This window comes from Microplitis mediator, chromosome 6 (genome assembly GCF_029852145.1).
Source record: "Microplitis mediator isolate UGA2020A chromosome 6, iyMicMedi2.1, whole genome shotgun sequence".
NCBI classification, from domain to species: domain Eukaryota; kingdom Metazoa; phylum Arthropoda; class Insecta; order Hymenoptera; family Braconidae; genus Microplitis; species Microplitis mediator.
In genome coordinates, this window is record NC_079974.1 from 16,586,971 (window position 1) to 16,603,666 (window position 16,696).

Sequence of the window (16,696 nt, forward strand, 5' to 3'; positions counted from 1 at the left end):
GTGAAGCATAAAGAGAGAAGAAGAATGAAGAGAAATGATGAAAGAAGAGAGATAAATATATAAATTAATATCGTGTGTGTTAAGTATATGATAGAGGCAAGCGAGGCAAGTTAGCACGCCAAGTATAGAGCAGTACAGAAAAGAGTCATAATCATCAAAAATGCCGAGTCAAGAAGTCCTTACAACAAAAGTTGTGGTCCATCCACTGGTATTATTAAGTGTCGTGGATCATTATACTCGTATGGGAAAAATAGGTAATCAAAAACGTGTCGTTGGTGTTTTACTTGGATCTTGGCGAGCTAAGGGTGTATTAGACGTGTCAAACAGTTTTGCAGGTTAGTTTTATTATTTATCAGTATTCATTTTATTTACTTATTTATATAATAGTAACTTACAACTTATTATTTCACATCATCAATTACTTAATTAATTAATTTTAATTATTTTACATGATTAATTTTTACTAAACCATTTATTTAAATTTCTATTTTTAGTTCCTTTTGACGAGGATGACAAGGACAAATCAGTATGGTTTCTTGACCATGACTACCTTGAGAATATGTTTGGAATGTTCAAAAAAGTTAATGGTAATTATCAAATTTTTGTATGTCAATAAAAAAAAAGTAGTAATTAAATTTAAACACTTTCAAATTTATGATTATTTAATTATTTATTTTTTAGCTCGTGAAAAAGTCGTTGGTTGGTATCACACAGGTCCCAAACTCCATCAAAATGACGTAGCAATAAATGAATTGATAAGAAGATACTGTCCTAATTCAGTCCTTGTTATTATTGATGCTAAACCAAAGGATCTTGGTCTTCCTACTGAGGCATATCAAGCTGTTGAAGAAGTTCATGATGTACTTGTTTTATTTTATAATTATTAATTATTAATTAGAAAAGAAGTAGTTGAAAATACTGAACAGCAATTTTAAAATAAATTATTTATTTTTGTACTTAGGATGGGTCACCAACATCAAAGACTTTTGAGCATATCCCGAGTGAAATAGGTGCTGAAGAAGCTGAAGAAGTTGGTGTAGAGCATTTACTAAGAGATATAAAAGATACAACAGTTGGTACACTAAGTCAGAGAATTACTAATCAATTACTTGGACTTAAGGGAATTCATGCTCAACTTCGGGAAATTAGGGATTACTTGCTACAAGTAAATATACAAATTTCTTTTACTATTTATTATATAACAATACAACTTGAATTGGGCCTTAGAGATCAGACATATTAACAATAATTTTAAATCGCTAGCTGGAATAGCGCAATTTCGTATTTAAATTTTTAGACAACCATTAGTTGAGTTATTAAAGTAGATGTTATTGATTTCTAATGAAAGACGTCAAGTGATCGCGAGACTCTACACGATTGCATGAATTTTAAGTTGTTAGAGCCTTTAATTTTCGAATAAGTCGCATTAATTGTTTTGTTTATTGCAATTTTTCAAACAATCATTAAGGGCTTTCTCGGACAGTGCCCTTCCTCCACTTTTTAAAAACATGCAATGACTCAACTGTCATAAGCGTATAAAAATTTTAATAATTAATTAAAAAAAAAATTATAACCTTAATTGGTCTAGGACAATTTCGTCGAGGTGTAGATTTAAAAAAAAATTACTTACAGTTGATATCCATTAGGAGTTGAACGAAATTTGTTGAGTAAATTTTGGCCTATAAAATTTAAAGATTCAAATTATAAAATTGACATGAAGATTTTACTGAAATTTATTTTCCAAATTTTGTTTAACTCCCAATTGATATCAACTGTAAGTAATTTTTTTTAAATCTGTATCTCAGCGAAATTTTCCTTTTTCGATAAATACTTTAATATTTTTTTCAACTAGTTGGTAAAATTTTCATACGCTTACGACAGTTGAGTCATTAAAAATTATTGAAAAGTGGGGGGCTGTCTGAAAATGTCCTCAAACATGAAATTGAAATTTCTAAGGGTCAATATGTGAGACTAAAAATTATGATTTTTCTCAAGGCGAAAAAAAATATTTTTGTTGTATTACGTGACAATGAGTCTCGATAATTTATTAAATTTAATATAATAAAATTATAGGTTGGCAGTGGAAAGCTTCCAATAAATCATCAAATAGTCTATCAACTCCAAGATATATTTAATTTACTCCCTGACATGACTCAAAATACTTTCGTGGACTCATTATATATAAAAACTAATGATCAAATGTTAGTGGTGTACTTGGCAGCTCTTGTAAGGTCTATAATTGCTCTACACAACCTTATAAACAACAAATTAACAAATCGTGATGCTGAGAAAAAGGAAACGGATAAAAAATCCGACACCAAGAAAGAAGAAAAAAAAGAAGAAGAAAAGAAAGAAGAGAAAGATAAATCTAAAGCTAAGTGATGAACCAGTAAGACTTGATTAATTAAAAAAAAAGAAAACAAGTGAAGATTCTTCGTGTGATTAATTGTCGTAAAAAAAAGGTAACTATGTTGGTCATCATTGCATTTATGTAAATTAAATTGAATTTTAAAAATACATCATAGTAAATATTTTAAATGTAAGCTATGACCACTTAGAAAAAATTTAAAAAACGAAAAGAAAATACGACTAATCTTCAATTGAACTGAGTTCTGGTTCTTTGTACATTTACAAAAGTTTTTTTTTAACTGCAAACATCAATCCGTCAACTACAAAATTAATAATAATAAAAACGTCATTGGCATTTTATTTATCCTAAAAATAAAAAAATAATTTAATCTAACAAACAATAAATAATGAAAAAATAAAATTAACAATACTAGGCGTTGTATTTTCTACTTCTATATTAATTACTCTCAGTGAGAATGAACTGCATTGTTAATATAATAATAATAATAATAATAATAAAATATAAATAAATAACAATAACTTGGCTAAATTAATTATTAAAAAATTTTTATTAGTTTATAAAATATTCTTAAATTATTTAAAACAGACTTTGGTATTACAGTCAATACATTTGATTAATAATTATCTAATTACATTTATTTATTAATAGCATACCAAGGATATATATAATTGTAAAACAATTAAAAAATATGATAAATACACTATCGTGCTGCAGTTGTAAGCTTCGCCCACATACGGTTCTAAATTGGTTTCATTGTAATTCTGATAGTACCAATTAAAAGGATCATCATCATCATTGCGTATTTTTAAGTTATTTCTTGACGGTTTTTTAACAGTTTCTAAGTTTGTTAATTTATCGGTTTCACTTGTGTCGTTAATTAGCTTCGTTTTTCCACTACGACTGCTTTCAGATCCCAACGGAGCCATTACTTTAACGATAGTAGATCTTCCAGATGGTTTTATAGAAAACACTGGGTTTGATGCAGGAACTTGGCCACCGGGAATCAAAAATGCTGATAAAGCTGAAGGCTCAAGTGCACGCGAAGTCTGAGATGATATGTGAGTTTTTAAAGTCGTCTCCATCATATCGGTTGATAAATCTTGAGATGTTGGTGATGTAAAATCACTTGTCACTTCAGTAGACATCGGAGTCGTTCTCGTTGGTTTTGGAATCGATGCTGGGTCTTCGGAATTCCAAAAAACATCCTGCTCTGTTTGATAATTTTTCTCTGTGGAAGTGAATGCTGTGGAATTGTCTTCTATCGCGCGAGTAGTATCTGCTGCTGGGGTTGTCCATACTATTCGACTGGCTGTTTTACCATCGAGAAAAACATATTCATCAGAATCATCATTGAGTTCTATATTGCTGTATGCTGTAGTAGATGTATTTATTACTGCTGCAAGAGTCGTAGGCGGTGAAGAAGTTTCTGTTGTCGTGCTATCATTTTTTAGAGAACTTGATAACACCCGACGTGGATCTGTAGCACTTGGCAATGCAGACGCATCATTTTTTATTTTATAAACTTCATCATTTTTCTGTTTTTTATTACTACTGTTATTATTACTATTATCATTTTTATCATCATCATTTTTTTTACTGGGTACTTGATAGACACGTGTAATTGTAGCAGCATTACCTATCGTATTATTTTTTTTCCGTTCAAAAATAATTTGTGGATCGACAATCGGTTTAAAACCTCCTTGAGTTTCTGGGAATGGAGTAAATCCTCTATGCATTTCTGGTTCACTTGGTGGATAAGTACGATATCTACTTCGTCCAGGTCTTGGGTCGTCTTTTCTTTGAGATTTTTTTCCCGAACCCCAGAGGTTTAAATTTAAATTAGGCAGTGGTACACCAAAAAATGTAAAACCTGAGCTACTTGGTGAGGGTGGTAATGGATTTTTTTTCTTAGTTAAATTACCGTTTGGAGGTTTTGGTGACATTGCTGTTGTCGTTTGGACAAATTTAATTGGGCCTGTTTTAATATGTGACATTATCGTTGAATAAGTTTTGTCATTACTCAGTTTATTTATCGGATTTTGAGTCATATTGTGTTCATTGTCAGGGTAATCATCATAGTAGTAATCAGGATTCTGGGTTAATTTTGATGGGTTATTTGTATTCATCCAAGCTGGTGGAGGTTTACCTTCTCCATAATCTAAAATAATTTTTAAATAAAATTGTTAAACAATTTTGCAGTATTAATTTTCTACTAATAAATATCTTTAGAAAAAATTAACTTACAAGAAGGTAATAAAGATTGATCGATAAATTCAGTTTCACATCCCGGATGAATGGGTTCCGTATGTTTTTTCTTCAGACAATCTTGTCTTGAGAGTCTTATGTCTCTAAAGAGTGAGCCATCAGCACAACGTGGACCTTCTGATGATGATTGTTGGAGCCACCCTCTCAGCCAAATCATACCACAAGAACAAGACAGTGGATTCCCATCAATGTCCAAGACTGCTATATTGGATCGCAATCTTTTAAATACATTCTCTGATATCGATGACATTCGGTTACTTCTCATACTCAATACTCTCAATCTCGGCATGTTGTCGAACGGCGATCCTTGGATACCACAAATACGATTGTGATCCATCTATTTTAAATAAATAAAAAATATTTATTTTAATATAAAGAAAATTACAAGCAATAGAAATTTAATAACGATGATCTCTTCATATTTTTGACGTTTAATTAATTTGTTGAAAAAAAATTAATAATTTCCATAATTAACAATGCGCGTCCAAGTAATTGCTCTTGCCCTAGCATAACGAGAAGATTACAAGGTTCCGTAGAAATAGGGAAATTTCTCTCTTCTTGTGAAAGTGTCATTGTTTTTTTTTTTTTAACAAAAATAATGAATTAATTTATAAAATATATTACAGTCAGTAATTTACTGCGATTTAGTTGACGTTTTTATCGAAAGTATTTTCCCTTTTTTTTTCTTGTTAAATTATTATCATTACATATCAAAGTGACTTTATTATATCGGGCATTTAAATTAAATTTTAGATAACAGAAAGTAAAATGTTTGATTTCATTCTTGTTCTTTTTTATTTTATTAATTTACTCAACCCTTAATTAGAGCACTATAATTTTCGATTGATTCTTTAAACTGTTGTGATAACAGTAACAGAGAGTTGTTATTTTATCGTATGAAAATACAAATGTGAATTAATGGAATGAATATAATAAACAAATCCAAATGTAAAATGACGATAAATTGATTATGAGTAAAGCTCAAGAACCGGATTTCAAAATTATGGTAAATTCAAACACAGCTTACGGAAACTGCTATGAAAATCAATAAATTTATTAAAAAATAAAAGAAACCGGAAATAGATATATTGTGAATTTAACTAATTGAAAATAAAGATGACACATCCGATATAAATCTTAATAAAATAAAATAATAACAATAAAAATTTTATAAGTTCATAGGTATCAAAGAACAATATAATAATTTGATTATCAATCTAATTTCCAATATATTATTTTCTTATATTAATTTTATTATTTCATTATAATGAAAATTGCAGACATCCGGTATGCACCTAAAGATTTTGAGGTCTTGACGTGAATTTAAAAAAAATTTTATATTGATATTTACTTTGTTTACTTCATAAAAAAGCATACGAGTGTCTGCTGCTTTCACTCTCATATAAATTCAGGAATTTAATTACTTCGATGTTTATTTCAGACAGTTTAGTTATAATATGTATGTATTTTCGTATGCATACATTATTGTATTTGTGTAGTTTTGTCTCCGTAAACTCATTAAACTCTTCACTCAAACTATTGCAATTCTACCTGTCGCAGATTACTTCCCTGCTAGTACAAGTTTGACTCAGTAGGAAAGAGTTTGCTAAACTTGTGTAGATTAATGTGGCTCTTAAGATTAAGAACATTCTCAGACAGTGCTCTCCACTTTTCATAAGCATTCAGACTTTCGACTGTCAGAAGCATATCAAAATTTTATTAATTAATTAAAAAAAATTAAAACCTTAATTGAAAAAAAGAAAGCGTAGTTGCAATTTCGCCGAGGTATAGAATTTGAAACAAAATTACTTACAGTTGCTATCAACTAGGAGTTGAACGAAATTTGTCGAATAAATTATAGCCTTCAAAATTTGAAAATTCGAATTTTAAAATTGACATGAAGATTTTACTGAAATTTATTTCCCAAATTTTGTTTGACTCCCAATTGAAATCAACTGTAAGTAATTTTTTTTTAAATTTATATCTCAGCAAAATTGCAACTGTGTTGTTCTTTTTTCAATTAATGCTTTAATTCTTTTTTAATTGATTGATAAAATTTTATTACGCTTATGACATTTGAAAGTCATTAAAAATTTTTAAAAAGTCGGGGGCACTGTCTGAGAATGGCCTTGATAAGAATCATATTTATCTGTGTAAGTGTATCAAACCAACATCTGCATACATCGATCAAATCCAAATTATCATAAAAAATGATAATAATAGAAGTAAGTAAACTTACCTTCAGTTCGACTAACCACTCTAAGGTAGCAAGATTTTCACTTGAAACACGAGTCAAACGATTATGACTGAGATCAAGCACTTCAAGCGACCGTAAGTTTGAAATCCCTGCATGTTCTAAGCTTGGTAAAAGATTGTAACTTAAATTAAGAAGCAGAAGATTTGGTACATTGATAAATGCATTGATTGCGATTTCTTGAATTCGATTGTCTTGCATTTCTGCACTCTGTAGAAGTGGAAGGTCAGTAAATGCACCAGTCGGAATCATCTGAAATATAAAATAATTAAAAAATTATAAAATATAAATATTAAATAATAAATAATTATAAATAATTACCTGAATTCGATTTTTCCCAAGACGAATTGCTTGAAGTTCAGGTAAATTTTTAATTGCATTTCTCTCGATAACTCTCAAATCATTATTCTCAAGATCAATAAAACTCAATCTTGGTAATCGATTGAATGCACCTTCACGTAATTCTTTTATTTTATTTCTCACGAGTTTTAATTCAAGAAGTGACGTTAGACTGCTCAATGTGTCTGAAGACAATGTATTTAATTTATTAAAACTTAAATCAAGAACTTCTAGTGAGGTGAGTCCGTGTAGTGACCCGGGTAATTCTGTTAATGTATTATACGACACATGAAGTTCTTTTAAATCTCTGAAATAATAAAAAAAAATTTTAATAAATCAACAATAGATGAATTTTCCAGTTGTTGTATTTAATTAAAAGTAAGTGACAGTTATTTCTAAACACGCTACGAAATCACAAGACCGTGATAATTATTGTCTCATTAGACTTTCTCAGCTCTCATTAATAATTTTTAAATTACACAACCGAAAGTTGATTTTCATTAGAAAAATAAATCATTATTTTATTAATAATTAAAATATAATTTATAAATTAATACTTTTATTACCTAGTATTAGAGAATGTCGCATGAGGAATTTGCGCTAAATTATTTATCGCCAAATCAAGCCGCTGAAGTTGAACATTGTCAGCAAATATATCTGGTCGTATAACTTCCAATCTATTTCCCTTTAAACTTAAATCCATTAGTATTCTAAGAGGTTTGAAACTTCTACCATGAAGAGACATAATGTGATTATACTTCAGATCCAGCTGTTCGAGCCTCGAAAGCCCATCAAATGTTCCATCTTCAATTAATCTTATTGCATTGTATCCTAAATTCAATTTTCTCAAACTTGGTAACTCACTTAGAGTACCAGGTATTATTCGTTCAATGCCATTGGCATTTAAATCAAGGGATCTCAGTGCCGGTAACGCTAAATCTTGAGTTTCCAGTGACGGTAACATGACAATACGATTCATCGGCAAGTGTAAATGTTCAATATTTTTTGGCAGTCCTGGTACCATTTCTATGAGTCTATTCCAACCGATGTCAAGTTCATATAAGCCTGTTAAGTGTCTCATTGTCATTGGATGAATTATTGAAATAGCATTATGCGATAAATTAAGATGCTCTAGTGCTGGTACATTTAAAAATGACTCTGGTTCCAACATTCCAATACCATTACCACTTAAATCAAGTCTACGTAAATTTGGTAAATTTTCTAATAGTATTGGTTCAACATGTCTGAAATAATTCTCTGATAAATCAAGTCCCTGTAAAAAAAAATTCAATTATTACTGTCAAAGATTTGCGGATTAAATCCGGAGTGGATTCGGAGTGAATGTGGAGCGGATGACTATTTATTTATTTAATCTCCTCGGAGTGAAATTTACTCCGAAAAAAATTCTATTTTAATATTAAAACTCCGGATCGGAGTGAATGCGGATTTGAATAAAATCTAGACCAGTCCAAAATCACTCCGCTGAAAAGAGAAACTCTATTTACTCCGTATGCGGAGTGATTTTTTTAAAAAACTCCGAAACTCCGAGTGACGGAGTAAATTTAGATTCAAATAAAATCCGTAATCACTCCAAATTCACTCCCGATTTTTCTCCGTGAAATTTTTCAAATAATTAATTAACCTTTAATCCAGGTAAATTCCAGAATGGAGCTTCTAAAAGATTTGTAAGTGAATTATTTTTAAGTCTCAATTCTCTGAGTGCTGGCATCGCTGAAAAAGTCTCCCGTTGTAAAAAAGTAAGTCGATTATGATCAAGATGAAGACGTTCTAATGTTGGATGCCCTCTTAGCGCACCAAAAGGAATTTCATCAAATTGATTGTAGGATGCATCAAGAAATTTTAGTCGTGGCAAAGCTTCTAAGATAGCACGTAGTTCGTTAACGTGATTCAAACGATTACCCATGATCCATAATTCCTCTAGAGTACTACCAGTTCGTTGTACAAAAAAGTCTGGATGTATTCTGTTGATAAGATTGTAATTTAAATCTAACACACGTAGAACTGGTAGCATTTGAAAAGCACCGGAAAATATTTCTGTTATAAAATTTCCTGTAAGGTATAGTCTACTTAATGACGGTAAATTTATAAATGCTTCCTCTTGTAGTCGTGTTATTTTGTTGCTATTTAAACGAATAACTGATAATACTGGTAGTTCCATCATTGCACGGCCGACTATTGCGGCATCAGGAATCTTGTTGTCCTCAAATGATATTTCCCGTAGTTCCGGAAGATCAACGAACGCACGAGGGTGGATCCAAATAATTCCACAGCTTGTTATATTTATTAACGCTAATTTTGGTAAATTTTTAAACAGTCCAGCTTCTAAACGCATCAATTTTGGACTACCAAAGATGTGTAATTGTTCTAAATTTGGTAAATCACGGAAATTAACTGGTAATAATTCTAATAGAGTTGGTGAATTAACTTGCAGGTAACGAAGTTTTGTTAAACTTGAAAATCTTGGTAAACGTTTCATTGATCTACTTTGTATTGTAATGGCTTCAAGACCTAGGAGATTGTCTAAGCTGTCAATGGGTAGTGACCGCAAATCCGGCTCGACAATAAATAATTCTAATAGAGAATCATGAAGACCGTCTAGCCATCCTGAAGACACGCGTTCTAAATGATTATTTCTTAGCATTAAACGCAATACTCGTAAGTTTGTGAATACTTTGCCGGGTAAGCTTGGCAAGTTATTGTTTTCGAGTATTAATTCGTCGACTGGATGACTTATATAGTGACTTACGGCTTTTAAACCTTCTAGTACTTTTGGTAATTCGCTGTGACTACACCTAAAATAAAAATTACATGTTTGTTAATTAGTCAATTTTAATTTCAAAGAAATTATCACACTGATTACTGAATAATACTTCAAGTGATAAAATAATTATTTAGATTTTAAGTCTTATTCATTCTTGCTATCAAATATGTTTATTTTGCTGAGTTTATTCGGACAATTATATTTTTTTCAAAATCATATTTATTTAACACTGGCTTAAAAAAAAAAATAATTATTTCATTCGTGTACAGTTTCAATTTTGAACTAGAAATTTTTTTTAACTAATTAACCGTTAAGAGAAACTGACAATTAGGTGAGACTGAGACATTCCGAAATTCCCAATGGTTTAGTAAAAAAAAAAATTATGATGTATTTTGAAGCGATACAAAGTATCGGGGGTACAATGGGACAACTAAAAAATTCCGGAAGAAAATTTCAATTCTAAAATTATTTGAAATAGACAAGAAATGTATCCAGTGCTCAGTACAGCTGCGCAAATTAGTTATTCACTGAGATATGTTATGCCCCAGTCTCTCCTCTATATTTTATAATGAAAAAAAGTAAAAATGACTGTGCACTGTAATAAATTTCAAGTCCGCGGTGTAAATGATTCGGTGTTAAAATTTTTAACACTGCCGGTGTGAAAGTTACACGACGCGCGGTGTTAAATTTTGGACCATGTGAATTTGAACGTTCACACCACCAATCGGATCAATGCATAAGTTCTTTATTTAAAACTCTATTGCTTCGGCACTAAGTATTCAGTTTTATTTTAAAATAATCGACATCAATGATAATAATGATATACTAATACTGCAACTTATATATTATTTGATCATTTTTGACTACAAATGATATTATCAGACAATATTTGAAGTAATAACAGCAAACGATGTGAAAGAAAACACTCATACCATATTACAAGTACACCGCTTGATGTTTTACACCAAAAAAAAATTTCACACCATAAATTTCACAAATAAATTTTTATTAAACCTTGACGGAAAGAATTATCTAATAAATTTTACTCGTGAGTCAAACTGAACCTGGATGAATAATTAATCTTCCGTTTCTAAATAGTGTTCAATTATGGGGTATAAAATCTTAATTTCGAGTAACTTTTAAATAAAAAAGAGTAAAAAATAAAACAAAAGGAATCAGTTTGTAGTATTTTCATATTTACTTTATTTACTCTAAATTGTAGGGTAAATTTTATCAAAAAATTCTCTCCGTATACTAGTAAATAAATAAGATATTTAAAAAAAATTACCATATTTGATATTCCATATCCCTCATAGAACATCTACATGGTAGAATTTTTTCTTGAGATGGACACCCATAATCATTTTGACTTTTAACAATTTTAACAATAAAAACTAACAACAATATAAGGCACAAGCCTTGACGCCGACCTTCCGATGTCGTTCCCATTGTAATAATAATTTAATCGTCACTTTTTCATCATTTCCCTCTTTTCTACAATACAAAAAAAAAGTAAATAAGTAAAACAACTTAAACTATCGAATAATTATAAATTAAAAAGTAAATGAAAGACTTATTCAGGTACATGGATCGTTAAAGATGTCAAAATAGTTGGTGACAAAGATTTAGCAATAATTTAAACGGAGCTATAGTTCTTCACTAAGCCGATGTTTTTAATTCAAGTAAACAGTATGTTTCATAAGTAGGTAACACACGGTATTTAAATTTAATGATAATGCCAAAATAATAATTTCAAGGATATCATCATATCGTATTGTAGTATAATGTAATATATTTAAGGTGCAGGAAATAGTGGGCTATGAAAGAGGAGACAAATGTTCAGAGTCATGGTAGTCCATTCTTAACACGTTTACGTCACGGTCGCAGAAGGATTAAATTGATCCTCGGACCGCAAGTAAGCCAAAGACCGCTATGACAATCGTTCGCCGTTAATAATTACTTCTAACTTTACTAAGGACACAAATTTATATACATATATACATTTTAACATGTACTAATAACGTTCAAACATATATCTTCATACGTATTTTTTGTTAAATTACTAACTAATTGTTTATAATTAAGCTAACAACTTACTCTTAAATAATTAGTTGTGCAATAATTAATATTTAAATTAGAAAGTATGTTGTGTAATATTTTAAAATTTTAAATAATAGTTCAATTTTTTTTTTTTAATGATTGATAGAATTTGAGATGAAGAGTAAGGAAAAGTATGAATAAAAATCCGTTTGAATTGTTTCACATAAAGTGAAAGTGATTCGGACTTCCTGCATATTTTTACAGATCTCAACACGAGTCCGAGGATATATATGTTGATTTGAATCGTCTCTATTATTGTTATGCAACGTTGCATTAAGGTCGTGCACCTTACAGACAATTTGCAATAACGATCAGTTTGTATAAGTAAATATACATATAGATAGATGGATAGATAGATATATATATATATAGATATACACAATATATAAACAAGTGCTGTGTGTTTAGTCCTGAATTTCATCACCTTAATTGGGGTCAGTTTTAAAAGATACCAATTAACTTACGCGAAAAAAAAACAATCACTTCACAGTCGGCGGATCACCATAGAATTTTTTATGAATAAATTTAAGATACAAAAAAAATTAATCGATCAAACGAAAAAAATGTGCAGAAATATAAATTTAATATTCGTTAATTAATTTTTGTTTACCTTTAATCATTAAAAAAAAAATTACAACACTGATTAGAGAAAATTAAATACTAAATTAAATTTAGTATTTACTATAAACAATTATTGGTTTAAATAAAAGTATAAATAAAATTGATAATCGTAAAAAAAAAAAAACACTTAAATATTTAATTGCAGTGGCAGATAAAAGTTTGTCTCTTCTTCTGCACGTTACAGATTTAAACTAAGTACAGAGCAAGGATAAGAAGTGTTCAAAGCACACGCGGTACCAGAAGTATCTATGGATGGGGGAATGGAAAGAAGAAGACACGGCTGGGGGAGTCCCAGTGGATCCCGCCAAAGTCTGAAGCTACCAAATCCTTGCATACAGACGGGTAGTGTAGTGTAAATAGATGTGTATAAAAAGAAGGGAGGGGAAAAGAAAAAAAAGAGAGAATATTGTGGAGTCGGTGTTCAAATAGCGTGAAACACGCTTATAGAATCTTTTTCCTTTCTCTGCTGTATCATCATGATCACAGGCGCGAAAATTGTCACTCGTTAAATTCGCGAGACTTCTTTTGCTTTCTTTTTGATGTGATAATGATGTTAATTTCTTGGCAGCTGAAAAATTTATTACGCGATTGAAAGAATTTTTATTTTATTGATTTATAAATAAATTGCAAGAATGCGATTTTAATTGTACGGCAGTATTAGGTTGTAACGTATGTACGTTCCAGCCTAGATGCCATACGAGTTTTCATGCCTTCATGTCTTGTTCGTTTTTTTTTTTTGTTACTTCCCGCTCTGAAAATTGATTTTTTTTCTGTAGGAATAAGGGACGCTATCGCTTGGATGTTTAATATTTATAATTTGTTGAAAATAAATGAAATTTTAATTCTATGAAAAAACAGGCATGTGTAAAATAATGAAATAAATTATAGATAAATTTCTTCATTGTTTTATTGATAACGCATTGATTAGATAGTTTGAAATGTTGCTACATGATGAAATTAGTTTTATTTATCTTCATATTGTCTTCGTCATTAAGTATAAAAGACGCTATGGATTCATTAAAAGTATCAGTTGTTTTTAATTTTTAAAAGGAATATACAAATACATAAGTAGAAAAAGTAAAAAAAATTTTAACAATGCCCCGACCTCGTGATGACGAACTCTCCAAGAATGAAGAAGGTAATATTATATTAAAGATATTATTAAAAAAAAAAAAGTGGGTGCGTGTACTTATGTGTTAGAAGTGATACCTCTTTGGCATGACTAAAAAAATTTTATTATGTATACAAATAATTTAAATATTCATATTTTTTATTGAATATAGAAAAAAAAATTTTTAAAGTTAAAGTATTTTATAGCTTAATTTGCCGAATAAATCGTGAAAATGATTTATGGAAAATAAAAAATTTTGAGATTTATTGTTATATTTATTCAATATTTCTTAATAACTCGATCTTATGTTCTGCATTAGATTATCAGTGTGATAAGTTTTGGTGCAAAAAATTTTTATTTGCCCCGAGAAATTTTTCGTCTTATGAATTAAAAATTAAAATTTTCTTAGGACGAGAAAAAATTTCTTGTGCCAATTAATTTTTTCTAGTCCTAAGGAAATTTTTGTTTTCAATTCGTAATGCGAAATATTTCTTGTGCCAAGAAATCCTTTTTTTCTGTGTACAATAATTAAAATACAGAGTTAGCTATTTAATATTAGATGACTCATTTTAGCCCTTTTTCGTAATTTTTATATTCAAATTAACATCACTGTGTAATACAGGTACTGTGTAATATACGTCGTAATACCTGAATTGAAAAATTTATAAATATTGGATAAATAATACAAGAAGTCTGAAAATTTTTTTATTTCTACAGACTGAAAAAAATAATGATAACTATTATAATGTTGCAATGGGATTGAGTATCATATTGTACGTGATAATCATTATCATGTTTATATGTTCATTATTTTTATATGATGTAGTAATATTTGTCATTGCCGATGGTTATAGTTACTATTTTAGATGTTATTATTTCCTACATCGAAAAATTTTATAATTTTGCCACATGAGATGGTAATGATTATCATCTCCGATAGAAAAGGTTAATATAAAAGAATGAAAGTTTTTAAAATGCAAAAATATGAATATAGTTACTTTTCAAGATGGGAGAAGTGTTAAAAAAAAACAATTATAATTTGTTTACCATTTAAGTTTTGTATATAATTATAAATATTATTTTAACTAATAAAAATATTGATTAAAGCTTCAAATTCGGGTGATAAAAAAATGGACGTAAAAATTAAACCAGGCGAGAAACCCGACAATAAAAAACCCAGAGACGCAAGAAACAATGAGGAAGAAGATAATTATTGGTCCGATTCGCATTTAGGGAGTGAAGATGAAGAAGATGAAGAAGATGAAGAAGACGATGATGAAGAGATAGAAGGGGAAGATAATGATGAAATAATTGGAAAAAATGAAGACGATGAACGAAAAGAAAATGAAGAAGAACAAGTAGAAGAAGAACTATTAGGAGAAGAAGAAGAAGACGCCTAGGAGGTAGATTTTAAGTAGTCGCGGCAAGTTAATTAATTAGCACGCGTATTACCGCAAGACTATAAATAAATTGTATTATTATTGTTAACCCCGTAACAAAATTAAAGTTAAAAATTAAAACGAATGTATTATAAATTTAAATAAAACATATAGTTTTAAAAAATGTACTCATTAACAAATGAGTTATAATATATATCACACGAAAATACAAAAACTTGCAAACTTCTTAAATCTACATATGAGGCATTCACTAAAAATTTTGGGCATACTCCATGATCACAAACTTTTTGAAATACAAAAATTTTTATATTTTTATTTGTTGTATTATAATTATTATATTTTGTCTGATTATTAAAGTGAACAATGTACTTATTTTATAATTTATTTATTTTTCTATAATAGGCTCCTTACATTTTATTATTAGTGATTAATAAATTAGATTAATGATACTAATAATAATATTAATAATAAATGTTTGCTTAATAATTTCGAAGATCATGTGAGTTCATTTTTAAACTTTTACAGGTGATTTTAGATGTAGTATATAAAAGAAAGTGGTCGTCGACTCGGGTCCAACCGGTTAGGACGAGCCTCTTTTTATTTTGATAGCCTCGGCTGTTTTAGTTATGTTAAAAAATAAAAAAACATTGTACCGCAGTTACGAAATCATGAAGTAGCACCAAGGCTATCGATTGTAAAAAGTTTATGCGTATTAAACTATGACGTTAATTAAACAATATTTTATTCTATAACTATAATTAGTTTGCAAAACAGTTTATACACCGAGAGAAAAAAAATCTTTTCGAATCATTGCATATTCTTACAACCAGAAATTATGCTATTTCAAATTTTCAATCTTAGATATTTTTCGTGCAAAACTTCGAAGATTTCATTCAAAATAATTTTTTTAATCGAAGAAACCCAAGTTTATATCCAGATATTTTGATCTTTTCTTCGCAGAAGTGTAAATAAATTTTGATTTTCTTCCTTCAAGAAAATGATTCTTCGCACTGGGTGTGAAATTAATCATGCAATAATTTATATAGATTTATTAGTTGAAAAAATATTGTTTTTACAAAAGTTATTTTTTTTCTCAGCGTAGAAATTGATATTTTAAAATTATTCATCAAGAAATTCCAGGTCATTTGTAATAATCAGATCAATCAACTAAAAAATTAAATAATAATTAAATTCATTATCATTACAATTAATTAAAACTATTATTATTGACATAAAATATAAATATTTACAAGTATTCGTATTCATTTTCCTTAACCGTTATATAAACACAGATAAAATTTTATCTACATTCATCATTTATAATTTATCTCGAAGAATAATATACCTATATTATTTAAATTATCATATTGTATAATTGTGTTGATACTTTTTTTTTCATGTCTAGAACAGGTATCAAACTTCTCCCGTTCGATCTTGCCCTCTCTCTATCAAA

General features: G+C 29.1%; 3 protein-coding genes across 4 annotated transcripts; 2 read left to right on the forward strand and 1 right to left on the reverse strand.

Moving 5' to 3' along the window:
- Positions 1 to 86: 86 nt before the first annotated feature.
- LOC130669625 (26S proteasome non-ATPase regulatory subunit 7) lies at positions 87 to 2,423 on the forward strand. The gene is made up of 5 exons (XM_057472618.1): positions 87 to 335; positions 495 to 587; positions 682 to 860; positions 962 to 1,165; positions 2,074 to 2,423. The coding sequence occupies exons 1-5, from the start codon at positions 161 to 163 to the stop codon at positions 2,380 to 2,382; spliced, it is 960 nt and encodes a 319-aa protein (XP_057328601.1). The 5' UTR covers positions 87 to 160; the 3' UTR covers positions 2,383 to 2,423.
- A 473-nt stretch (positions 2,424 to 2,896) lies between these two features.
- Positions 2,897 to 12,933, reverse strand: LOC130669624 (protein artichoke). Of its 2 annotated transcripts, none has more exons than XM_057472616.1 (8): positions 12,722 to 12,933; positions 11,300 to 11,505; positions 8,872 to 10,042; positions 7,796 to 8,502; positions 7,212 to 7,536; positions 6,876 to 7,142; positions 4,616 to 4,973; positions 2,897 to 4,529 (listed from the first exon to the last, which is right to left on the reverse strand). In XM_057472616.1, exons 2-8 carry the CDS (start codon positions 11,458 to 11,460, stop codon positions 3,013 to 3,015), a joined length of 4,506 nt encoding a protein of 1,501 aa, XP_057328599.1. In that variant the 5' UTR covers positions 11,461 to 11,505; positions 12,722 to 12,933; the 3' UTR covers positions 2,897 to 3,012. The 2 variants fall into 2 exon arrangements, with proteins under 2 accessions (XP_057328599.1, XP_057328600.1); XM_057472617.1 differs by lacking the exon at positions 12,722 to 12,933 and adding an exon at positions 11,597 to 11,669.
- A 661-nt stretch (positions 12,934 to 13,594) lies between these two features.
- LOC130669627 (glutamic acid-rich protein-like) lies at positions 13,595 to 15,512 on the forward strand. The gene is made up of 2 exons (XM_057472619.1): positions 13,595 to 13,870; positions 14,951 to 15,512. The coding sequence occupies exons 1-2, from the start codon at positions 13,828 to 13,830 to the stop codon at positions 15,241 to 15,243; spliced, it is 336 nt and encodes a 111-aa protein (XP_057328602.1). The 5' UTR covers positions 13,595 to 13,827; the 3' UTR covers positions 15,244 to 15,512.
- The last annotated feature ends 1,184 nt before the right edge of the window (positions 15,513 to 16,696 follow it).

What these genes read in the sequence shown, in the direction of transcription:
- LOC130669627 (XM_057472619.1), top strand. Translation starts at nt 13,828, where the DNA reads ATGCCCCGACCTCGTGATGACGAACTCTCCAAGAATGAAGAAG. An exon ending in ACTCTCCAAGAATGAAGAAG is followed by an intron (nt 13,871 to 14,950) that starts GTAATATTATAT and finishes TATTGATTAAAG; the next exon opens with CTTCAAATTCGGGTGATAAA.
- LOC130669624 (XM_057472616.1), bottom strand. Translation starts at nt 11,460, where the DNA reads ATGGGAACGACATCGGAAGGTCGGCGTCAAGGCTTGTGCCTTATATTG. An exon ending in AGTGGTTAGTCGAACTGAAG is followed by an intron (nt 4,974 to 6,875) that starts GTAAGTTTACTT and finishes TATTTAAAATAG; the next exon opens with ATGGATCACAATCGTATTTG. An exon ending in TCAATCTTTATTACCTTCTT is followed by an intron (nt 4,530 to 4,615) that starts GTAAGTTAATTT and finishes AAATTATTTTAG; the next exon opens with ATTATGGAGAAGGTAAACCT.
- LOC130669625 (XM_057472618.1), top strand. Translation starts at nt 161, where the DNA reads ATGCCGAGTCAAGAAGTCCTTACAACAAAAGTTGTGGTCCATCCACTG. An exon ending in CGTGTCAAACAGTTTTGCAG is followed by an intron (nt 336 to 494) that starts GTTAGTTTTATT and finishes TTCTATTTTTAG; the next exon opens with TTCCTTTTGACGAGGATGAC. An exon ending in AATGTTCAAAAAAGTTAATG is followed by an intron (nt 588 to 681) that starts GTAATTATCAAA and finishes TTTATTTTTTAG; the next exon opens with CTCGTGAAAAAGTCGTTGGT.